The 26,280-nt window shown below is 42.3% G+C and overlaps 1 protein-coding gene across 1 annotated transcript in view; it reads left to right on the top strand.

The window, feature by feature from the left end:
* Window positions 1-26,280, top strand: part of HECW1 (HECT, C2 and WW domain containing E3 ubiquitin protein ligase 1) — a 249,067-nt gene that overhangs the window by 149,761 nt on the left and 73,026 nt on the right. Inside the window, exons 10-14 of the mRNA XM_077781155.1 lie at window positions 572-722; window positions 8,426-8,565; window positions 10,328-10,449; window positions 12,451-12,636; window positions 23,771-23,905. Coding sequence (XP_077637281.1) covers window positions 572-722; window positions 8,426-8,565; window positions 10,328-10,449; window positions 12,451-12,636; window positions 23,771-23,905 — 734 coding nt within the window. The remainder of the gene's footprint in view (window positions 1-571; window positions 723-8,425; window positions 8,566-10,327; window positions 10,450-12,450; window positions 12,637-23,770; window positions 23,906-26,280) is intronic.

Raw genomic sequence — 26,280 nt, 5'->3', positions numbered from 1 at the left:
TCAAGAGGAATGGCAATCAATCAAGGTTGCTAAGTATTGAATAGAGGTCATCTGAACTTTCAGGTACAGTATCTTAGAACAGTAGTTAAAGGTGTTTGAATGTGAGGGCCATCATTCCCTCACCCACTAGTTGCTGGCCCTCAGATTTAGCAAAAAAAGTTCGCCAGCATCAGACTGTGCACTCTCAGTGCAGGATGCTTCCAGGCTTCCAGCTGTAGGTTAAGTAGCCAACAAGATTGACGGGATGGAAATAGTTAAAGGAAGAAATAAAGGAAACCCCAGACTTTCTCTTTAGGAAATACTAGACTTTTTAACACAGGTCATACTTGAGGAAACACAATTACTGTTTAAAATGACCCAGCAGAGAGGCTGACTCCAGGAGGCTCTCTTTTGGAAGGCCAGTTCAGTACCCGTACCTCGGAAGTCATGGCAGGTGCTGCAGACAGTGTCTGGCCTTCTGCAAGTAACCAACAGGGAGTTCTACCCGCAGAAGACCTAGAAGTGGTATCTGTTTCATGTGAATCAGTAGTTTGTCTTTGATTTTTCTTTTTGCCTTTTTATTACACACTAGACTGGGAAGCTCGCATCGACAGTCATGGGCGGGTCTTTTATGTGGACCACGTGAACCGCACGACCACCTGGCAGCGGCCGACAGCAGCAGCCACCCCTGACGGGATGCGGAGATCAGGGTCCATCCAGCAGATGGAGCAGCTCAACAGGCGGTTGGTGATCCGCATGCAGTGAGCCCCTGTGAACCACTGGGAAAGGAAAATGGCAACCAGAGAAACCCCCTCTTACACTTTTCTGCTCAGTTGTATGAGGAGACCGGGAAGTCATTATGTGTCTTAAGAAACCCATTTACAGTAGGTACTTGGAGAGCTAGACTCAGAATTTGGTGGCAGGAGCCAAGCTAAAGTCTGAATGTCATTTAAACACAGACAATCCTCTGAACATCTTGATGGCACAAGTTTGAAAATAGGTGTTCTTAACCAAAGGCCCTAGAACCACCCTGATATTTACTGAGGGTGCCCCTGTCCCATGAACCCTGCAGACATTGTATGCAAAACTACGCATGGATGCACATTTTTCTGTCTGACAGGTCCATATGAGGCTCTTGAAAGGGTCCAGAACTCAAACAGCTGAAAACATGTCAAGGATGGTTCCATAGAATACTAAAAAGTACCTGAAGAAAAAAAACAAAAGCAAACAACTATATCATAAATCACTGTATTCATGTTTACCCTAATGCCCTAATTACCATATATTCAAAAATAGTAATTCCTAAAAAGCTAAAAAGTAATTCCTAAAAATTCGTAGAAAAAGAAATCTTTAAAAACACTTTTAGAGAATTACGTTTTCTAAAAGCTGGACCCTTTCTTGTCAACTTGTAAAGATGTCATTTTGTTTTTAACCTGTAAATGAGACCCTACATAGCATTTCTCTCATGCTGTAAGCTAGCATGAGCATCATGTGACCTCTTGCTGCTTTAAGGCCAAAGACTGCAGCTTTGGGATAGTTTCAGTAACCAGAAATGCAAACTTCAGCTGTCTCCACATGCTGTATCATTAGCATGAAATAAAGGAATGGTTGAGAGGAATTATAAAGAATAAGGAACCCCGTGGGCCTGGGGGACACACCTCTTGATAGCAAATTTCCTTTGGAAATTTAACTATATCAGCCAGAAAAATAAAGTGGACAACTTAGTCCTATGAAAAAATACAGAGACAAAAAATTTGAGCTTCTAGTTACTGTTGTCCACAGAGCAGCATACTTCAGTAAAAATCACCACCATTCTTTAATTGCTTGAGCATTTGGAAGACATTTACTTTCCACTTTTTCTCCATCAGTAGCAGAGCGTTTAGTCATTAATGGGAACCAGAAAGGATTTTCATTGGTAGTGCATTTCCTTACAGTCATTCCCACAGAAAGAAAACACATTATAAGAACCTGTGATAATCCAGTTTTATTAGATATGAATGCACCAAAACTCCAGGGAAAGTCCTTTCATGATGATTGCAACCAAACTCCTATAAATAAAAATGTAGAAGACACAGCAAGCTCATTTTACGTAAAGCCCAGGTTGAGATTCCATAGGCAGAAATAGCTTCTAGACCTGTCTTGCCAGAACAGAGAAGCTGAAATTGGGAGAGCGTCACCAGGCTATATCTATGAGCGGTGCAGTTTGAGCTCTAAAAGGAAACAATAAATCAAAGCAGAAGTAAGCACCTTGACCTCTGACATAAAAATCCATGAAAGTTCATCATGTTCTGGCTGTATAATACAAAAACTAGTCCAAATCCATCCTGAAAAAGGCCTCTAGAGAAGTTTTGAGGGCTTTAATGTGTAAATTCATGGAGCTGAACGCACTGGGAGAGGCAGCCAGACTTTGTGGAATAGTATGTTGTGTTTTGCCGCATCCATCTGGACAGATAAAAAGAAAAGGAATTTAACGGTTTGAGAAAGCACTTACGTCTTGTGAAAAAACCTACTTAGGGAAGGAAAGGTCAGATAACCTTGAGATAAGGATTCAGGCTCTTCAACATTTATCTTAACCTACTGCTTTCAAGCATGTACAGTTTTCAGTGATTTGGCATGATAGCAGCAGCCACAGAAGTATAATGCCAGTCTTTGCCCCATCACGGATGTGATCACTCACGGGGCTCAGCTTTCGATAACCTGCCGTTGGTTATCAGGAGGAATTTACAGCCATCACTGTCTCACAGCAAAATGGAAATATTCTCAGTATTGTGAGAAGGTGTCGGGGAGGAAGACTTTCTTTCTTCCTTTTTAGGTTCTTGACGTAAGAGTAACATGAGAAAAGCAAATTTAATTTCTTATGGATGGGAGCGCCTAGAAATATGAGACCCAAAGAAATGACCAAAGCAGCTTTTATATCTTCTAGAGAAAGAAACATTTTTGGAGGGTTTAAGACAAAAACGTTTGAGGTTGGGGTAGTAAATTAGCGAAGAGGAGCAAGGTTTGTTTACACAGTCACCTCCACCCTGATTCCCTATCCCTGGTGATAAGGATGACTTCCACCCTCCAGGTACAGGAAGGGTGCCCTTCACAACGGGAATTCATGTCCTGCGCTCAGGAGAACAGAGGAGGGTCAGAGTGTCCTTCTGCACTGACCGGTTTTTAAGTAACTTTAATTCAAAATAATCAATAGGCCACAATGGCATATTTTAAGGTGTCCTGTCCTGGACCCCATCAAAGGAGTTTCCCTGGACTCCTGACAGCATGATTGTGAAAGTTAGGTGTGTTTGTGCAAGGAGACACACACTGAGAAATGCAGAATGCACAAAGCAGCCTGTGGTGACCACATTCAAACTTGGCCATTCCCCCAACTCAGCACACCCTTCCCAGCCTCTATGGCTTTGCCACGTGCTCCTTCCGCAGAGATGTCCCTTCTACCTGGGATACATCTCCATTCTGTAAAAACTCTATGAGAACATCGTGTGGTCCCAGAAATCTTCCCAGAACCATCCAAACAGAGCCAGTGGTCATCTCTCCTACAACCCTATGACTGACTGCCTGCCTCTAGCACAATCCTTACCTTCCACCTCATTCTTCTGTCTATCCCTGCCGACACCTAGGATGGTGCTAGAGTTTAACAGGACTCAGTGGAAAACAGTTTCTCTAGTTAATTCTTACACTTTCAGAATATCCTGAATTAATTAAATCTACCTTCATAGATACTTATTGAGCAAGCAGAAAATATAAATATGTATTCTCATCTTAAATAATCAACTTAAGTTTGGTTTTTTAGCTATTTGGATAAAGTTTTTCTATTATTAAGAAATGGAATTTTTANGCTCTTTCCATGTTTTAGCTATTGAGGAGAGTGCTGCTATGAACATTGGGGTACATGTGCTCCTATGCCTCAGCAAGAAATGGAATTTTTAAATAGGAAAAAAAGTGATGTATAAATAACTCTTCTACCCCAAGGTTTACCTTTGAAAAAAAATCTTCTCTGTCTTTAATCTCCATGTACATGCATAGGCCTTGCACAGTTGTGATGATAAAATGTAGTTAGTTTTATATTCACATTTCACTTGCCACACTATAAGCGTTATGCTATGGCTACCTAGTCTTAAGAATATCATTTAGATGGTTGTGTAGTATTCCAATGGATGGATGTACTCTAGTTAATATGGATGTTTTCCTCACTGCTTTTTATCACTATTTTGGATGAGGCTAAAAGTCCTGTTAAATATTAGTATTGTCTTATAGTAGAGTGTTTCCTTGGGGTTCTGGTCCCAAAAGAACAGGCTGAGGGGAGTCACTGTGGTTGTGGTATTTGATATTGGTGCCTAAATGTTTTCTAAAGTGTTTCTGTGGGTTCACTCTGCCAGCAACAATAGCTTTACTTCTGCCTCCGTGTGTTTTTGTTGACTTAAGAGGCACTCCTGGTATTTTGGTTCTTAAATTTCACTTCTTGCCAGGAGGGTCAACTTTTGTTCCCTTAAGCTTTTCTTTGACCAGGTGTAGCTCCTCCCAGGAGAGTTGTATGTTTTTGGGCTTTATTTGGTTCTTGTTTGCTTTGGCTTGGTTTCAGAAGGTTTTTTTCCTTGTTTGGTGTTGTGTGCACCTGTGAGGGGAAGGCTGTTCATTTATAAATTAGATCTTCCAGCTGTCTTTCTTACAAATTTCCCTAAACTCTTTATATAAAATTTGGCCTTTTGCTGGGAAAAAAAAATTTGAGTGATGACACTGAAGGACAATTCTTGATGAAAAATGTAAGAGAACCTGCTTTCTGACTCCCCCTTTCATCTTTAAGCGGAGCAAGCCTCTAAGGCTGCCATCCTGCCCTTGCTGAGTGATCCCTCCATGCACTGCTGAGTGACCTGCTTCCCCAAAACTGTCCCTACACTTCATCAGAGATCAGGGACGAGGTGTGGTACCAGGGAGTTGAGGCTGTTGACTCGGTAAGGCACAAGACAACCAAGGTTCAACTGAGGACACGGCACGTTGTGAAATTACTGACATTTTCATCATCAAATGAGATCGTAATTATTCATTAAGATTCTCTTCTGTGGTCACTGCTCTTTGGGAGGGAAATGTGAGGCTTCAACTTTATGTTTGTCTAAGCTCTGTTCTAATTGCGGAGTAACAACCCACTCAAACTTGGTAGCGTAAAGCAATGATGATTTATTACCACCATCATTATTACCATCATTGTTAACTTGTCATAGTTCTCATGGTTGACTGGGTTCAGTGAAGCCATTCTCTCTCGGGGTATCTCATGGTTGCAGTAAGAGGGTGGCTGGGTCTGGTGACCCACATATCTGGAAGTTGATGCTGACTGTTGGCTGGAACCTCAGCTGTGACTGTCAGCCAGAATACCTACACTTGGACTTCCCATGTAGCCTGGGTTTCCTCACAGAATGGCTGTAGCATTCCGTCACAAACTGTCCCTTATATTATTGTCAGTTGGTTAAGGTAGCCACATGATTTTCCCAGGCTCAAGAGGAGGAGACATTATTCGACATCTTAAGAGATGAGTAATTAGGTTCTAGAAGAGCATGTGGAACTAAAAATATTATTGAACGATTTTTGGAAAATGCAGCCTGTTAGGAGTCATTTAGGGGACCCTTCCGACAGCATCTCCCTTGGTCTTTGGAGGGTGCCATTCCTCCCCTGGTCAAGGTTGCACACTTGCTTCTCACTGGTCCACTCTGTCCCTCCCACCATGGCGCACTCCCTGAGTTCCAACAGGGAGAACACCTCAGACAGCCATCCCACCGTCCCCACAATCTCCCGACCACAGACAGGTTGACGTGTTAAATAAACGTGGGTATTTCTCTGTATAATTCTTTGCTCGTTCTTGACTCTTCCATGTTTTCTTATTAGAGGCCTTCTCAGGAATGCCTCACAGTAACTGCTGCAGGCAAAGGTGTCCTCTGACAGGTATCAGGAGTGAGTGGCTGGGCCTCTCTAGATAAAACAGCAACGTAAAGAAAGCACCCAGTGATTCTTAAATGTAGATATAGGTAATTCTACCTGAAAAACTTCTTAGAAATGCAGATTTCAAGTTTGCTTCGATATCTGTGATGCTAACAGTCACTTGGCTGATTCTCTCCCAAGTGGTCTAGTGATCACACTTGAGGAAAAAAATTCTTTTTGAAGGTCAGGGAAAGAAGTCACTGGTCTGCAGAGGCCCTGCCACAGCAGACCTTGTCTATAAGCAGTACGTCGCCCTCGCCCCATGTCAGACTGCATTTGGTGACCTGGTTCTTCACTGTTCCCCGGACTCTCACTCTCCTCCTTTTCATGCCTCTTTCTCCCCCACTGGGCACAAGACTCATATAGCAACCAACATTCCCTTGGCTGTTGTCACTCGCATGATCTTCACGACCTCCAAGTCAAATGTCCAAATCCCCACCAAATTTTCCCTCTCCACCTGTCTTTCCTCCTTTTTAGTGTTGGCTCCTCCACCTGCCTTCACAACTGTGTCCTCTGTCTTCAACCTCCACATCCAGGCAGGCCCTGAGTCCTGTTGAGTCTACTTGTAAAAATCGCACAAATTCTATGGCTAAATCTCTCTTGAATTTGCCTTTTTCTCCCATTGCGGCTGTGCCTTGAGGAAAAGGGAAGCTGAATCCTGGTCATGTACCTCAGTAGGCTGAAACACTGGGCAAAACAGGTCATATGGTGGAGGAGATGGGCTAGCTGGCATGGAGGAAGGAGAGCAGAGGAATAACACAACTAGACATCTGCCTGTAAAAGACGGTGTGAATTACACAGAGCAGGCTACGAGGGGCAGGGAGGTTTAGGAAATTTCCCTGAGGATTTTGGGGGCAGAGATAGGAGATCTTAGTATCCCTGCAGTGTGTGGGTGCCTCCCACCCAGCAGCATGCCTACAGACTCACCACAACCCACCATCCTTGTCTGGGTCCAAGCCTTTAGCACCTCCAGCCCAGACTGCTGTTGTGGCTGGTTCCCAGCTGCTCTCTCCAATTCACACTCTCCTCCAATGCAGCCCCCACCCAGAGGGGGTCATCATCCTCAGTGCATAGCTCAACCTGTCTCTCTTTTTCAGCAGCTAGCCAGCCCCTACATCAGTGTTTCTCAAACTTGGTCCTTGGGCGAGCATCACCTGGAATGAGTTAGAAATGTAAACTCTTGCCTTCTCCCTCCCCAGACCTTCTGAATCTGAGAAATTCTGGGAGTGGGGGGAGGGGGCAGCAGTCTGTGCTTTAACAAGGCTGCAGGTGATTTGGATGCAGGTCAACTTGGCGACTCTGTGCCCAGAGAATCACATTCAAACTGTGGCTCGGGCACCCTGTCAGTGCTCCCCAATTCCCCCTCTGGTGCCCTAGTACTGCCCAGGAACCACACATCCTGATGCCACCCCTACGCATCGGAGAGTCCCCCAGGGTGAACTCCTCTGTGCGTGGCCGTCCATGTTCTTTCCCTACAAACTTCCCAACAGGCTCACACTGACTTCAAAATATATACAGCTTGGGCAGGGTGTCTGGGTCGCTTTGTCAGTTAAGTGTCCAAACCTTGATTTTGGCTCAGGTCATGATCTGCTTTCTGGGATCGAGTCCCACATCAAGCTCTGCACTGTCAGCACGGAGCCTGCTTGGGATTTTCTCTGTCTCTGCATCTCTCTCTCATAAACATTAAATATATATATACAGCTAGCTGTTTCCTCATCTGCGTCTTACACATCAGGACAGTAAAGTCAGGCTGCTAGAGCCTTGGCTTACGTGCTGTCACCCTCTTTGTTCTGTCTCGACTGTGTATGTTTGGAAGGCGATATCCTATTCTCATCGTGACTTTGATCTAAGAGTCCAGGACACAGCCTGGGCATACTGGAAGAGTGAGTAAATATTTAGTAAATACCTGGAAAGGTGACTGGCCGACGACTGCCGACTGACTGAATCCCCAACTTGGGAAGAAAAATAAAATGAGCCTTCAAATCAGCAGAAACATGTATTTGGCAGGCAGCCATGGGTTAGCGTTCACTGTTTCCACAGTTCCTGCCCGTGGTATCAGTTATCTGTCGGATAAAAGTAAGTGAGCGGGACTGTTATTCTGGTTTGTAGACTCGTCACAATAATGTAGAAGTAATGTGATATCTTAGTTATTAACATTTAAATTACTTCCCAGACCGTTATTTTAGACCTGGCCGGGTTTTGTTTAATTCAGGGCAGAGGCTGTTTTTTGTGACTAGTTATTATTTGTGTTGATGTGTAAAAAGTCACCATACTTGAAACTCATCACAGTTTACAAAACAAAAAGAAGTGCAACCATCCGAAGATATTTGCCTTGCTAATTGTTTTGGTATCTTGTGGGAATTTTAAGCATTTCTTCCCTGAAGTTCAACAGATTTCTCCAGCTATCTGATTCAGCACATCAGCCCCCAGCAAGCCAATAAGCAAAAGTTAATTCCTGTCTCCATTTTCTAATGCAAAGGTATCAAAATATTCAGCGCACCATTGCAACAGAGAGGCCGGAAGAAGATTCTGGAAGCCAAAGTTGTGAGCAGGTCGCAGCAGTAGGCAGCGGAGGCGGTGGGAGTGACTCAGAGGCTGACTCTTCTCAGTCAAGCTTAGGTATGGGAGGTGGGAGACCGAGACTCCTGGGATGGCATTCAGTGGCAGTGTGACAGAGAGTGTGAGCCCCTACTCTGCCTTGTGGGATGGTTCCTCTCACTGGGCCCTGGGAATGGAATGGGGGAGGTCAGGGTGGAGGGGGCTTGGTGCCAGCAGGGAGAAACAGACAGGAATTTCCCACCAGGAACATAAAGGAGAAGTGAATTCACAGTAAGAGAACTCATACTTGTGCATCAAGGCAATTTGTTCAGTGGTCTAATCATTTCTTGTTAAGTAAATTTATCTGTTGGTGTCCTAAAGATTTTCCACTTATAAATAAAACATGCAATGAAAATTCACAGTCTACTTCAAAGAGGCCACATGACAACACTGGGAATAATTATTTGTTTGCCTTTAGAATAAAATACAATTCCCCCTGAGGGAGCAACCTGGGAGTAAAGAGGTTTTCTGGAGAGTTTACCTGACACACTCTGCCCCAGAGCCCATTTACCTAATAATGTAGGCCCGGCATCTGCCAGGGGTCTGCTTTTCACGTCTCTGAATTTGCCTGAGTGGAACTCAGACAAGAACATTCGAAAGGCATAGGAGACTGCCTTCAGCTTTTTGTACCTGTAATGACATAAGATTATCACAGTGACATCCTAATAATCCACTCTCTCTTAAATTGGGTTAAATGACGGCACATCAGAAGCTCAGAGAACAGCGTGAACAGCAGGCATGCGCCTCCCATTCTGCCAGCTCGCAGCACCCTAACAGCCATGCAGAAGACTGGAGATTTCCGTGCGTCTACGCAGTCCCGCCAACAATTGTAATTGCGTCCATTCTATTCATTTTACCAGATACGCCAGCTAAACTGACTGGCGTAGGTTTTTCTATTATTAATTTCTTTGACCTCTGGGAGAGATGTGGTAAAGTGGTCGAGTAGTTCAAAAGCATGAGGAAAACAGTGAACAGAAAATTTCTTTATGAGTTTGGTATCGGGTCCCTTGGCATTTGCTGTGTAACAAACTATCCCCAAGGGTGTAACTTAATTAATCCCCCAGCCCCACATTTACCCACCAGGTGAGCCATTGGCGCTGAGCGGGCCGGGGCTTGCGCTTGGGTCCTTGGTCAGCTATGGAATCCGCCCCTGGCTAGTTGCCCTGAGGGGACCTCAGCTGGGCTGACCGCACCGCGTGCTCTCGAAGTTTCTCATTCGCACTGGAGTAGACCAAGCTTATCCTCACAGAGGTGCGGCGTTCCCAGAGAGAGTGGGGACACACAGACTTCTGGAAACCCTGGCTCAGAACTGCCAAATCCTGTTTCTTAAAGCAAGGTACAAGGTTAGCTCAGTTCACCCAGGGGAGAGGCACAAGCCTAGCTCAGGTCACCAGCGGGAGAAGGTGCGGTCTTGTGCAGGTGGGTGTGGATGCAGGGAGGGCAAGAACTGTGCTCCTTCCTGCAAACAACCGAGCTATGGTTAGCAACTCAGAATGAGAAGAATACGAAAAGCCATTGTAGTAAAACGGACAAGATGTTCAAGGACATTGAGCCTAACTGAAGTTATGCAGGAGCTTTCTTCGGAAGCAGTGACTCTTACGTGGCACACACAAAGTGATACGACACCCGGGCCTATCACTGTGACACCTGATCAGATCACCATTCAGAACAACAGTCTGCCCCAGCTGCCTGGGTGGAGCTTGCGTGCTGGTGTAGAAAGAAGCACTGTATCTGAAATGACTTTCTTCTGATGCATCCTTTGCTTTGCTTCACTTTTTTCCAGATCTGAGAAGAGAAGGGTCACTTTCTCCCGTGAATTCACAAAAAATCACCTTGTTGCTGCAGTCCCCAGCGGTGAAGTTCATCACCAATCCTGAGTTCTTCACTGTACTACACGCCAATTATGTGAGTGCTCCAGAACGCAGAGAGAGCCCACCCGGCTATCATCAAACCCCAAATATTCCTTTGCAGAGCTGTTTGGTAGGATAAAGAGGTAGCATTTAACCCCCACAAGATTGAAAAAACAAAAACAAAACAGCTCTATCCACCATTTTTATTGTTAGTTTCCCAAAAAAGGAGAAAAGCTGGATTTGGCCATGCTTGTTGCTTCTTCAATATTGTTAGCCTCAAATGTATTCATATCAGTGAAAGTGGTTTGGAAGCAAGTACATGTTTCTCTTACTGTTAAAATTTTAAAGGAACAAGATTCTGAAGTTGACAGATTCCCTTCAGCCTGCATCATAGTATAAAATCACATTCATTAAAGAAATTTAGAAATAGATTTCCCTTAGATAAATATCTAGTTTTCCTCTTGATAAAATTAGTTGTTCAAGTATCATGCTTATGCTTAAGTTAAATTTGATGTGAGTTTTACATATGCAGTTTTTTCGTTTCTTTTTTTTTTTTTTTGTATTTTCAGGAAAGCAATGACATACTATCACTATATTCATTAATTCTTTCATTTGATGACAAACATTTTCTGTAGACAGATGTAGATCTAGGTGCTGGCGTCACAGAGACAGAGTGACACGTGAACCGCACAAGCTCCCCATGTTGTGGAGCGACAGACACGTACAAAGACCAGCCGGATGAGTCAAGACAGGGCCCGACCTCAGGAAGGAATAAAATTCTCTGAAAACACAGGAGATGTAACATAGGGGAGCATCCCTGACTAGGCGACTGCTTAACTGAGTCATAAAGGTTGAAAGGGACGGGAAGAAGCTCCAGAGAGAGGGAGAGAGGACATAGCTGGGGGGTGGGTCTGTGAGGGTGGGATGTGGTAACCCGCAAAGCAGGGAAGAGGGGCTGGAGAATGAGTAGCAAAACGCAAGGTAAGTCCTGAAAAGGAGCCTGGCACTTCTTGGGAAGGCAGCAGGAAGCAACAGCAGCCCTACGTATTTGTGTTACACAGTCCAGTGTTTGATTCAACATCTTCTCGAGCAGAAGTGCAGGAAGGATGGAGCTGTGAGGCTGGAGACTGATCCATCCTCACAAGTGAGAGATGATCGAGGTCCGCCTTAAGGAAGGGGCCAGGAGAATGGAAACGGAGACCACTGTGAGGGAGGAAGGGTGGGAGTGAGGACTCAGAGAAACTCTGAGTCCTTTCTGCTTTGGGGACCTGAGTTAAGGGGTGTCTCCACTAGCAGGTGCAATTGTTTGATTAGTGACAGAGGCTGTGGCTGGAGAGAAGACCAGGTTTTAGCAGGTTATATTTGAGAAGCCCCCGGGACATCCATTGTTAGACCCAGAGCAGCCATCCACTAGTGCAGGGGTGAGTCACAAAGGGGGCCAAGGATGCCAGATATTGATGCCCTGGAGCACTGGGTACCAGATGGCCTCTGGCCAGCAAGCAGTGCTTGCTTTCGCCATGTTTACAACAGCCTTGTGAGCCATAAAATTGTCATTTGGTGCAATTAGAAACTCCTGAAACTTTCTTCCCTTCTTCTCATCTCCAACCCATCTGCACGCAAAAGTCCAGCCTTAAATCCCCACAGACCTTAATTGTTATAGACCTATAAGAGGAGCAAGGGCAGACCTGGGCGGACAGAGAAGGAAGGGAGCAATGTTCCCAGTGGTGGAGGGAGATTCAAGAAAGCCCAGCCCAGTGCTGACGGAGCGGGGGGGCAGGGGAGCCTTTGAGATGCACCCGGAGGTGGGTCGACAGTGTCCAAGGCTGCAGAGGAGCTTCAGGTAGAGATTGCCAACAGGCCCACATATGTTTAGGAGGCACATTTAATTTGGGGGCAAGATCTCCACCTCTGAGGTTTCCCCCTCAAGGCTCACGATAACTCACTGTGTTAGCTATCAAGTTACACTGTATGGCACTCAAAGTGTACCTGGTCTGTGTTTTTCTTACCCACCCCCTCCCACACCCCACCCCGATTGGCCTGACCCCCTCCCTCTCAGGGTGCCTACCGAGTCTTCACCAGTAGCACCTGCTTAAAGCACATGATTCTGAAAGTCCGACGGGATGCTCGCAATTTTGAACGCTACCAGCACAACCGTGACTTGGTGAATTTCATCAACATGTTTGCAGACACGCGGCTGGAATTGCCCCGGGGCTGGGAGATCAAAACAGACCAGCAGGGAAAGGTGAGTATGCCTGTCATCAAACAGGCTCCTTACATGAAGGAGAAGACCCATGAGACAGTGAGGAGGGGGATCAGTGAGGACAGGAAAGTCTGTGTCTCAGAGATGTACCCTCAGCCACCAGGAGGAAGAGAGAGGTACCTATTCACAGCAGGGTTTCCATGCTGTGTAGGAAGTTTAGCAGCATCCCTGGCCTCTACCCACTAATACCAATAGCATCCCCACCAACTTGGGATTTTGCTGTATGTCCCCTGGAGGATATGATCATCATGCCCAGTTGAGAACTACTGCCTCCGTGTTTTTAAATTTATGTTTGGAACTTGAAACCAGAGCCTGTTCTGTTGTTACACCTCCTTAGACAGCTAACTCTCAGGGAATGAAATTATTAGTTAAACGGGAGTGACATTATTAGATTACTTGTTGTGATGTTCCTAATAAGCCTTCAGTTCTCATTAAAACAGCCTCGCAAACAGGTAGGGTGTGTTGGGCCCATGTGATGTTATTGGCTTGCATTTTGCATTTGTGTGACCTTAACCTAAATCGATCTTTCCCAGTGATGCTTTGGAAACCTAGCTGAGTTCGCTAAAGCAAACATGTTTTTTCTTCTTAATCACTATCAGTCACATCCATGTATTCATAGGGCAGGCTTCACAGTTTATTAAAGAATTGTCTCGGGGTATTCCTTTAGGATCCGTGGTAGGCAGAATCCCTCCCTCTCTTGGGGTCAAAGGAATCAGAAATTTTGTCAGAAGCCACATCTCCGTGGGAAACTGCATTACGCACTTCCTGTGCTTTGTGATGGTGAATGTGCAAAGCCACTGTTCCCCAAAGTGGGTTGATAGGGCATCGTTGTCCCCTGGGACCCACAAATTCCTCCCTACAAACCCCTTAGCATGTCTCAGAGCCTGGCTCTCTGGAGTGTGTGGAGAAGGGATTTCCACTAATGCAAGTGTGTCAGTTCCATAAGACTATCCCATCGGCCCCCGAGTGGTTGGATGAGTTGGAAGACAGTTGAGATGGGGGCCAGGGTTGCTTTGTGTAGTAGAAAGGCCACCTTCCCCAGAATCTGCTCCTCAGGACCTCCTCTTTTACCATATGTGTCTCCACTTGGAGAATGACAGTGGTTTATGCTGTGAGGACTTGGAAATGTGTGTTAGGGTGGGAAATAAAGCCTGAGCCAGAACAGAAAGTAAAGGAGCATCTTATCAGAGCTGGGGTGCACACCCATCATCTCAGTGGTCTGTGGTGGCCCTGTTTACATTGATTCGTTAACTAAGCTGCCAGGAGTATACCACTGTGAATCGATGAGCAGAAGGGGTCATTAGGGTTTATTATGCAAATAGCCCGCGCTCATGCAATCACCTTGCTTAGCCTCAGATCACCATTAGGCCATGACTGCAGCTCTCACATTAGGATTCAAACAGCAGGAGGCCTGGTGGAATGCCAGGGAACCCCCCACACATACCAGTGCCATCAGCCCTGGCCCTCCATGATCCACGTGGCCTCCTGGTCATCACACTAGCAAAGAAGCACAGCAGCTGAGACACGCACCAAGAATTTTAGTCATCTTAAAATGCATATTTCTGGCAAAACATTTTCCCTCTAATTCTGTTTAGTGAGATGGGATCATATACAAGAAAGAAAAAGTCTGCATCTAAAATGAGAGGGCTTGGGAGCCTAGGTGGCTCAGTCGGTTAAACGTCTGACTTTAGCTCAGGTCATGATCTCGCGGTTCATGTGTTCGAGTCCCGCGTTGGGCTCTGTGCTGACAGCTCAGAGCCTGGATCCTGCTGCGGATCTGTGTCTCCCTCTTTCTGCTCCTCCCCTGCTTGCACTCTGTATCTCTTTCAAAAATAAATAAACATTAAAAAATAAAATAAAATGAGAGGACTTGAGTTCTGCTTTCAGTTATGATACAAACCAGCTGTAAAACTATATACAGACACATCCAAAATGGTCTAACTCCTTATTACTTGAGCACACACAGACTCAGTTAGCAGACAGAATTTCTAAGAGGCATACCTAATGTACTGAGTTGTTGGAGGAAAGTAGCCTTAAATTAGAAATGTGCCGTCACAGGGGTGCCTGGGTGGCTCAGTTGGTTAAGCATCCGACTTCGGCCTAGGTAATAATCTTGCCATTCCCTGGTTGGAGCCCCACGCCAGGCTCTGTGCTGAGAGCTCAGAGCCTGGAGCCTGCTTTTGATTCTGTGTCTCCCTTTCTCTCTCTGCCCCTCCCCCAATCACACTCTGTCTCTCTGTCTGTCTGTCTCTCAAAAATAGATAAACTTAAAAAAAATATTTTTAAAAAGAGAAATGTGTCATCACAACCCACACAGTAGAGAGCAACAATGGAGGATAGTGGGGAAAATAGGAGGAGGGGGATGTGTCCAGGATTGCCTCCTTCCATTCTAAACACGTGACTGTAGGCAAGTCCCTTTACTGCTCTGAACCCCATTTTATCATAAAGTAGCAGAATAATGCTTGCCTTCATGATTGTTTAGCTAGATGTAAAGAGCAAATAAGTGGATGGGGGAATCCATGATAATGCAGCAGATTAGTAATATCTGCTGTTCTTCCTCTTGATGCTGTGGGAAATATCCACACACAAAAATCCAACATCAAGACTGGCGCCTGGGAAGAATGCAAGAATACCTCATTTCTAAAGCCCATCAGTGATGTGAATGGGTTGAGAAAAATGTATTTGGACAGTATCCTGCAGGCTCAGCCCTCTGACTTGGAAAGAACGTGCCGCACGTTCTGGGATTTAGGAACACTGCTCACTGGCAAATGGTGTAGTGATAGCTCTCTCTGCAGAAGTCACCTTCACAGCTGGCCAGAGCAGGTTCCAGAATGCCACATCACCTTCTCGTCCCTCACTCTAGCCAATCCGCGTCTTGCTTTATTGACACAAGCAGAGACGACAGCCTTTGTTTTTAGTGTCTACCTTGGTAGGAATAGAAGGACCAAGACTAGCTATTTGGTGTCTTTGAATGCATGATCTTCCGCACGAAGGGCAACAGAGCCAGACCTCTGAGAGTTGTGCCGCCCCAGGAAGCCTGGAGTAAAGGGCCAAATGGCATCTGACTCATCTGTTGTCTTGGAAAAGACACAGCCTCCCACACAGCCTCCCGCCAACTTCAGTAGAGATTGTGTGTGAGTCTCAAGTGGGTCTAGGCCTGAGCTGAGGAGGAGGCTCATCATCCAGAGAGGGAGTAGGGCTGCAGGTTTGGGGGCAGGTAAGGTCCTGTCTGTGGCCGACGTGAGGCAGAGGCAACCTCTACAAAGGAATGAACACACAACAGCAAAATTAAAAGGAGCCTAAGAAGACTTAACTACTACATGAAGGAAACAGAATCCTTATGTGAGAAAAAATATATCTCATAGTGTAGTTTTCTTCAGAAAACAGAAGCATTTCAAAGGTATCTGCTTATTCACAAAATGTTTAGGAGAACTTGACTGCTACTGAGCAAGAAGCAGCAGCCACACACAGAAAAAAAAGCTGAGAGGAAGCAGATATAAGAAAAAAGAACTACTCTATGATCTGGTAATCCCACCTCTGAGTATATATCCAAAAGAATTGAAATCAAAGTCTCAAAGAGCTGTCCGCACTCCCGTGTTCCTTGAAGCATTATTCACAATAACCAAAATACGAAGACAAACTGAATGTCCACCGACAGATGAATGGGTAAAGAAAATGTGGTATATAAGAAGGGAAGTGGGTGGGGGGATGGGTGAAATAAGTGATGGGAATTAAGGAGTGCATTTGTTGTGATGAGCACCGGGTGATGTAAGAAAGTGTTGAATCACCATATTGTATACCTCAAACTAATATTATTACACTGAATGTCAACTAAGTGGAATTAAAATAAAAACTTTAAATAAAGATGTGTTTGTAAACTTGTATGTAGAAGCATATGGGAAGAGCGCTGCTTTTAATTCAATGAAATTACACAGTACATAATGTGTCTTTCAAGTAACATCTTTTATTAAGACCTAAGTGTTAAACAAGTGTTGGCAAGGATGTAGAGGAAGAGGAACCCTCTTGCACTGGAAATGAATTTCCTCTTGGTGGAAATGCAAACTGGTGCAAAAACTCTGGAAAACAGTATGGAGATTCCTCAGAAAGTTAAAAATACGACTACCCTACAATGGAAAGAGCCCAAATGTCCATAGACTGATGAATGGATAAAGGAGATATGGCATATATATACGATAGAATATTACCCAGCTATAAAAAAAAAAGTGATATCTTGCCATTTGCAACAACGTGGTTGAAACTAGAGAATATTATGCTAAGTGAAATAAATCAGAGAAAGACAAATACCATATGATTTCATTCATATGTGGAATTTAAGAAACAAAACAAAGGAGCAAATGGAGAAAAGAGAGGTAAACCAAGAAATAGACTCTTAACTATGAAGAACACAGTGATAATTAGAAGAGAAATGGGTGGGGGATGGGTTAAACAGGTAATGGGGACTATTGAGTGCTCTTGTGATGAGCACTGGGTGATGTAGGAAAGCGTTGAATCACTATATTGTACACCTGAAATTAATATTACACTGTAAATTAACTGGAGTTTAAAACTTATAAAAAATAGGGCATTTTCTTCAACCTTAAAAATGAAGGAAATTCTGACACCTGCTACAAGGTGGATGAATCTAGAAGACCTTATGTTCAGTGAAATGAGCCAGCCTCAGAGGGACAAATGCTGCACTTTATATGAAGTATCTGAAATAGCCCCAGGGTAACAGGGCACAGTGGTGGCTGCCAGTGGCTGGTGCAGGAGGAGATGGGGAGTTCAGGTTCAACAGGTGCAGTTTACCAGTTACTCAAGATGAGTAAGTTCTAGAGACCTGTTGCACAACATTGTGTTAACAATACTGTTCTATTCTGTGCTCTTAATACTGTACAACTAAATTTTTGTTAAGAGAGTAAGTCTCATGTTACACGTATAATTTTTAAAAAGAAAGAAAAAGGGGCACCTGGGCGGCTCAGTCAATTGACCATCTGACCCTTGGTTTCAGCTCAGGTCATGATCTGACAGTTCATGGGTTTGAGCCCTGCATCAGGCTCTACACTGACAATGTACAGCCTGCTTAGATTTCTCTTTGTCTCCTTCTCTACACCTCTCCTGCTCACTCCTCTATCTCTCTCTCAAAACAAGTAAATAAACATTAAAAAGAAAAAGCAGACTGAAAGTAAACATTTTAAGATTGCAAGGAAAAACAAAATGTAATAGCATAGGGATAAAACAGTAGAACTGATGCTGTATAAAGTCAAATCGCTGATACAGAACATGGAAACAAGCCTCAAAGTGAGGGAAGGAACCAGATTGTAAACAAAGAGGGATAAGGTTTAAAAAAAATAAAAATCAAAAAGAACAGATCTCGCCTTCTCGGGGAGGCCTACCCTAACCACCTAATTTAATGCCAAAAGCATCCCAAGATCTTTAACCCATGTGCTCCACCATATAATTTAAGTATTTGCTAGATTTACTGTTTTCTCTGTTTCTCCTGGCAGAATTCTGAGCTCTTTAAGAGCAGGTGTCTTTATTTGCTCATTGATGAAACCTCAAGGACCTAGAATATTCCCAGCATATAATTGGCACTCAATAAGCATCTCTGTTTAATGAATAATCTATAGATGTTCCTAAAGAAGAAACCAGAATAATAGGAACAACAGCAAAAATTAAATACTAAATATAAATATGAATTAAATTAAATTATTAATTAAAAATTGAAAATAAAACTCTGTGCCCTAAAATAAATTGTTGAAGTAGGCAGATTAATTGGGCTCTCTGAGTTATGGTAAAATTAATTAAAAGAAATTCTATATCTACACATACTCTGGAATGTCTTTAAATGGAGATTTAAAAAAATCTTATCAATGTATAGCCATGATAATATGAAAGTTACCTTAAAAAGGATAAAAATCAGACAAGCTTAAAACTTTCCCATCTATGCAACTCAACTATAGAAATCCACAGGGTAAAGAGTGCAGGTTATTGGTGAGAAAATATTATAGCCCCACAAATCCATTACCAGACAAATTGGTGTCATTCAAGTGTGAAGACACTAGAAATACAACCTCATGTGCAAGATTTCAGAGCTCACATATTCTTTTGCCTGTCCGAAGAAAACACCAAAAACCATTTTCCAAATGCAGCAGAACAAGAAATCAATAACAGGGAAAACATAATATAAATGGACTATGGTGGTAAATATTTAAATCAATCAAATACAGGAATCTTAATATAAATAATTGCTTTTAAAATGCTTTAAAATATTTTGGAAAAGACTCAATAAAATATGGGAAGATATATATAAGGAAGATGGAATAATTGCATAAGAACAATCTCAATCCTATCGCTAGCCTGGAAAAAATTGACGAGGAATCAGGAAGAGGGCCAGAGAACGGGGCAAGGAAAGTTGTGCCAAGTCCCCAGTTGAGTGTAAGAGGAGTCAAATTGGATAATTTGAAAAACAAGGGCTAAATATAGTTATTTGATCGACTTAAAAGGCAGCTATTTGTACCATTGAGGGCAAGATTTTCTGTTTCACGTTCCTACAAAAATAAAATCAAGCAAAATACAATTTACATAGCAAAACACCAAACACCAGGAAGCAAAGATATTGGAAATAATAAAAATAAAATAACAGAAGTGCAGCCAAGCATAATAGTCATAGTGATAGGTGGAAATAGGATAAATCTGCATACCAAAAACACTTTCAGATTTAGTAACAAACAGATCCAGCTTATTAAAAGACATACCCAAGAAATGATTCGGAGAGTTTAAAAAATAAAAGAATAAATGTTAATAGAATTGGAAAACAATAACAGGAAAATCAGTGGTGGTATATTCATACCATGCAAAGGAAAGTTCAAATCCAGAGCCATTAAATGGAGTCAAAGTAAGATTTTATATTAATCAATGGCACAACTAAAGATACAATAATCATATATCTTATGAGCGAAATAACATATCATACAAAGAAAACTCAAAGAGAGATACAAAAGGAAATGAAATAAATACACAGTAGGAAAATGTGTTTTATGTCCATCAGTTTGACAGGTAGACAAAATAAGTCAGGATTTGAATAATATAATTGTGTCTTGATGGAACATATACACTGCTGTTAAAAACAGAGCTAACATAGAGCTTAGTTACATACAATTTTATTTGTCAATAAAGGTGGAAAAAAATAGAGTTACACAAATGGATAAACAAAATGTATGTACATACAGTGGAAGATTATGCATCCTTAAAAAGGAATGAAATGCTGACACGTTACAACATGGATGGACCAGAAACAAAAAGACAAGTATTATATCTCACATGAGATACCTAAAAACAGTCAAATTCATAGAGACAGAAAGTAGAATAGAAGTTCCCAGGGACTGGGGGAAATAGGCAATGAGGGGTTAGTGTTCGATGAGCACAGAGTTTCAGTCTGGGAAGATGAAAAAATTCAGGAAATGAATAGTAGTGATGGTTGCATGACACTCAGAATGTAATTAATGCCACTAAATTATACACTTAATTATTAAAAGGGCAAAATTTGTGTTTTATACATTTTACCACAATTCTTTTAATAAGGAAGAAAACAGTTTACAACTTCTTTACGAGATCCTATGGAATTTTTTTTAGGGGATAATATTCCATAACACAAAGTAAACAAAAAGGCATAAAATACTCAGGTCACATTCTATGGCCATAAGCAATAGAGCTAAATTTTAAACAATAAATTTAAAGTCAGTCAGAAAAAGACAAATACCATAGGGTTCCACTAGTATGTGGAATTTAAGAAATGAAATAGATGAACATGGGGCAGGGGGGCAGACAGAAAGGCAAACCAAAAAACAGACTCTTAAATGTAGAGAACAAACTGAGGACTGATAGAAAGAAGGATGTGGGTGGGGCATGCGCTAGACGGTTGATGGGGATTAAGGAGGGCAGTTGTTATGAGAGCACTGGGTGTTATATGTGAGTGTTGAATCACTAAATCCTACATTTGAAACCAATATCCCACTGTATATTAACTAACTGAAATTTAAATAAAAACTTGAAGCAACAACAAAAATAAACAATAACAACACAACCATCAAAAACCAACTATTTGCCAGTTGGAAATTCAAAACAATACTCTTCATGACTATTGGGTTTTAAATGAAATCAAGACTTACAAACCATTGAAAAATTATTGAAAATGCAGGTCACCAGTACTTAATAAAATGTTAAGACTGTACTGAAAGGATTGAGCACATTGGTTTTTATTATTAAGCAAGAAAAACATTAAAATATAAGCTTTCAAATTAATAACTTAGGGAAGGTTAAAAAAAAAGGAACAGAAATTGAAGCAAAAATTTATTTCAAAATCTATTTGACAAAACCCAGAAGTGCGTGAACTGGAAAACAATATCAAATAAATGTAAGAGTTGCTTAGAAGAGAAATAAATCAATCTAAGGAAAATAGTAAATAAAACCAAGGAATGAGTTATAAGAGATGCAGGGAAATTTTAAAAATAAAAGGTATACCTAGTTATGTAAATGTTTGAAATCAAAGTTAGAAAATCTAGAAGATGGGGCGCTTGGGTGGCTGAGTGGGTTACATGTCCAACTTCAGCTGAGGTCATGGTCTCATGGTTTGTGAGTTCAAGCCCCACATCAGGGTCTGCACTGATTGCACAGAGCCTACTTGGGATTCTCTCTCTCTCTCTCTCTCTGCCCCTCCCCCCCCGCTTGCATTCTCTCTCTCAAAATAATTAAACTTTAAGCACATTTAGAAATAAATAAGAAAGCCTTAACATCCCAACAACAGCAATACAAAAGGGAACAAAGTCACCAGTACTCCAATGAAGAAAGTGACCAATAAGCCTGAGAAAATGTTTGGTTTTCCCTGTAGATGATAATTCAGCATTATTTACCATTCAGCCTAAGAAGTCTTTCAAATACTCAGCATTTGTGAAATCCATGAAAAGTGTTCATGGATTTAGGGTAAGAGAATAAATATGTACACCTCTCATGAAGGTAATTTGTTAATATAGATCAATAAGCAAAATTTTTCTTTTAACTCAGCTTTTAGGAATTATACTAAAGAATTGCCACGTATGCACAAATATAAGAAACCCATTTAACTTTAATTTATAAACGTGCAGGCATATAGTTGAGTAATAAAAAGTCACCTTGAAATACTGAATTTAGCTTACAGTTGTGTGTTTAAAATCTCATTATGTAAACATGTTGATACACTTTTTTTTTCCTCCACTCACACTTTTTTCTTCTTCAGATTCTTTACTCGTCTTTTTGATATCACTAGTGTCACTTTGGAGCCACCCAGCCTAGTTTTTCAAGCATGTCTTCTTCAGTCCCATCCAACTTACTGGACGTGCAGCCCTTTTTCAATCTGTGTGGGATGCTGTCCTGGGAATTTTACTGCAAGCCACAGATACTGACTGACATGGTATTACGGGAGTTACTCTGTTCTCTCAATCTTTTGGTCTCCATAATGAAACCACTTCCGTTTTATAGAGCTCTTCCTAAAACTAGCTATTTTGTAGGCTATAGGGCCTACAAAAGAGGCTTGTTTATAATGACATCTAGTACTTGAAATTGTAAGCTCGTACCTCCCAAGAATAGTTTTTTTTTAATATTTTTATTTATTTCTAGGAAAGAGAGAGAGACCGCGTGAGCAGGGGAGGGTCAGAGAGAGAGGGAGACACAGACTGTGAAATAGGCTCCAGGCTCTGAGCTGGCAGTCAGCACAGAGCCCGACGCGGGGCTCAAACCCACGAACCGCGAGATCATGACCTAAGCGAAAGTCGGACGCCCAACCGACTAAGCCACCCAGGCGCCCCCCCAAGAATAATTTTTAAATCTGTATACAATTCCTTTGACTACTTCTATCAGGTGACAGCTGAACATGTCTAAAACGAGCATTGGTTGAGGTCTTTAAGAGCAAGTCACCTTTATCAAACATTACATTTTGTTCAAAAGACAGTATTTGAAAGATTGCTTAGTAGTACAAAAGGGTTTTTTTAAGAAAGTATTAATTTTCTCTTTTATGAGAAGTAATTTTAGATTTAAAAAATAACTTTTGTCATATATTGGAACATGTAATCAGACATGCTGCAAAGATTTATGAAGAGTGTTTATTGAAGCATTATTTTAAAACAGTAAAAACGTGAGGCGCCTGGGTGGCTCAGTCGGGTAAGTGTCTGACTTACGCTCAGGTCATGATCTCGCGGTTCATGGGTTCGAGCCCGACGTCGGGCTCTGTGCTGACCGCTCAGAGCCTGGAGCCTGTTTTGGATTCTGTGTCTCCCTCTCTCTGACCCTCCCCTGCTGACGCTGTCTTTCTCTCTCTGTCTCTCAGAAATAAATGAAAAACATTTAAAACTTTTTTAAAAATAAAATAAAATAAAATAAAACAGTAAAAACATAAAATGTCCAATGACAGAAGGTACTGAAATTATTATGTATCCATCAAGCTGAGTACCATATACTTAATAAAATTCCATGTTAAAAGAATGTCTAATGACTTAGGGAAATGCTCATAAAATAATAGGTGAAAAAAAAATCTTCCAACAAAATTGTAACTGCCAATGCGGGGAAAAGATGTGGATAATTGTATATTTGCATCGGAGAAGAAAAAAAAGGAAAAAACTCATCAAAATATTTTGGTGATTACCCTTAGATTGTGACATTTAGAATGATTTTCGTTTTCTTCTTACTTTTTTATCCCTTTAAAGTTTCTTCTCAGTGAGACTGTGCTAATTCTTTAACCAAAAAAGAGCACTTGTTTAAAAATAAGTAGAATGCTTCACAAATTATGAATTACTAGTTATTTTACTGTATCAAAGGCTCCATTTCGCTTCTTTTCCATCATAAATAAAATGTTGTGATCATGACTCCGTAACTCTGTACTGTAAAGTGTTCATCAATGACTGGTATTGTTTCATTCAACTACTGAGCAAACAGACGCCTGGTGCCCCAGTCTTCAGTGTAGTTTTGAGCAGATAAAAAGGAGGGACAGAAATAAACATGAAGACTGAGCCCTGTGTCGTTCCCTTACATCACTGACTTCATTCTGGCTCATTCTCACACAGTGTTCTTTTTATTGGTCTGTCCGCAGTCTTTTTTCGTGGACCACAACAGTCGAGCCACCACTTTCATTGACCCCCGAATCCCTCTTCAGAATGGTCGTCTTCCCAATCACCTGACACATCGACAGCACCTCCAGAGGCTCCGGAGTTACAGCGCTGGAGAGGTAACACCCCAAGTCCCCTGCCACCTTCCCGTCCCTCGGGACCCTCCTCTGTGGGGCCATCCCTGCTTTAGTGGCTGGGATCGAGCACTGCCTGTTCCCCGAGGGGCTCTGCCATCTCCACACCGCTCTGTAGAAGAGTGATAAGTCAAGGACACCCACTGATGTCCCTAGACCCATCTTCAGATCGCCTTCCTTCTCTCTCCCCTTTTGTCCTAACAGTCGTCACTATGAAACATCTGTGTAGCTTAAAGGAAATTGAAAATGCAGTGTCAGGAGATCGCTACATTATGGCTGGAGCTGTGCTTCCTTAGGCCTTCCAGTCACGTGGAAATTCTTAATAGATCATACAGTGTAAGACTGACATTAAACTTCTGGCTCTTCATTGATCCTGGAGAAGACATCAATACTATGTATATGGACTATAGATTGGGGGAAATCAACAAAGCACCTGGATACTCAGTTCCCATCAATAATATATATATAGTAACGATTAGGGGAAATCAACAGGGCACAGGAATACTCTGTTCCCATCCTACCATGTGCTCTTTTCTGGTTTAATTTGTTTCCCCTGCCTGTGGTTACCTTCCATGGAATAATGAAAAGCTGCCATCCTTCTTAAAACATCATGTGCTTTGCCTTCCTGAATTACTGTCTCTGTATCCCATACCCTTTCCTGGCCTCCTTTCCCAAGCCAAAACTCAAAACGTAGCTCTTTTCTACTTCTAGTCAGTTCCTGACAATATTTTGAGCAAATCCTTTCTTATGTCTTGACTGACATTTCCCAAGTATTGGTACCATGTTTTCATAGAAACCACCCCTGGTTTCTCTCAGGAGACGTGGGTGCTTAGGAACCACTTCTCATCAAACAGCTTGTAGAGTTGGATTACAATGAAGTAAAAAATGAAAACATAGTGTAGGAAAAAAGATGTTGGTATGTGTGTGTGTGTGTGTGTGTGTGTGTGTGTGTCCCCCTTCCCCACCCCCTAGGAAGAGTCATTCCTAGGAGAACTAGAGCGAACCTCTCAGGAGAAATGGGGAAAATAACAGTCTACCCAACAGACTCCAGATAGCAAACCTAGGTCTCAGGGGAAGGGCCTGTTGCTGGTGTTATCGGCACCACTTTACTACTTTTTAAGGAAATCATCTGAATACTCTGACAGGCATAACTGTTTCCAACCAAGAGCATTCATTGTTTAAGATCAGTGTGATAAAATGAATTTTTCTTTCATGGCTTATCTTAAGTATTGTCTTAGGAAACTGCTGAAAGCATGTTAATTCTTTCTTTCTGCATATATGTAATATGTATATGTGACGATGCAGAGAAGGCATATTATGCATCCCCAAGGCTTATATGGGTGCCAGGATGCTCAGGTAGCATGTACTTAGCAGCAGACACATTTACAGATTGCAGGAGGCAGTGCCCCGACTTCCCAGCTCAACATGCATTGTATCCTTCTCTGGCGGCACTTTTACAATAGTTCAGAAAGTACCAGCGTTATGAGATAACCGTGGAGGGATTCAAAACTCTGCATCAGTTTGAAATATGCTGTTTATTTAAAATAACCAAATTCTTTAATTTTNCAAGTAAGAAGTTGCTGCGGTGGAGGTCAAGGAGGTTGTTTCCTGCTAAAACAGAAATGTAGATTACTCAATCTAAGAGGAACCCTCTAAAGCTATAGATCTCTCACATTTATAAGAAATGAAGCTGAAAAAGCAAGTATTAAAACATTTCTGTTGAAACAAGATTAAGATCATGAGTACCTCTTGCATTACTGGTTCTAAAACATTTATTTAATACAATTGAATAGCCCAAGCCCAGTTACATTGAATACCAACATTAATGACAAAGTACCACCTGCATCAGTCAAAAAAGACTGTAACACATAACAATGAGAGGGCATCAGTACGCACCAGCCATCTACATTCTTCCTAATTCATCCACTTGCCAACTGATTCAGTTCATACGTTTTCAACCCCTCCCATCCCTCTTTGCATCCCCTCTCTGTTGGTAGCTTTGCACTGACACAGGGAAGAAACCAAGAAAAGCAACAGAGAGAAAATCTGGGAGGCAGAGAATATCTGATCTAGAGGCAGCATACCAGAGAAAACAAAGACCCAGCCTCTATGAAAACAAATATCTGATTCCTCCTGCTGTGAGAGCCCACAGTCTGGGAATGAGAAGATGGGAGGCTCTTGATATAAAAACAGAGGGAGAAGGTAGTGAGAAAGGTTAATTATGTTTGCCGTGATGTGATTTTGTTCAACAAACATTGATTAAGTACATGGCCTGCTCTGAGCACTGTGGAATGCAAAGAAGTATGAGATATGATCCCTGCCCAGGAGAATTTTGTGTTCTATGCTTGAAGCCAGACACC

Source organism: Crocuta crocuta, unplaced genomic scaffold (assembly GCF_008692635.1).
Source record: "Crocuta crocuta isolate KB4526 unplaced genomic scaffold, BGI_CrCroc_1.0 scaffold108, whole genome shotgun sequence".
Lineage (NCBI taxonomy): Eukaryota > Metazoa > Chordata > Mammalia > Carnivora > Hyaenidae > Crocuta > Crocuta crocuta.
This window is presented reverse-complemented; position numbering and strand designations above follow the sequence as displayed.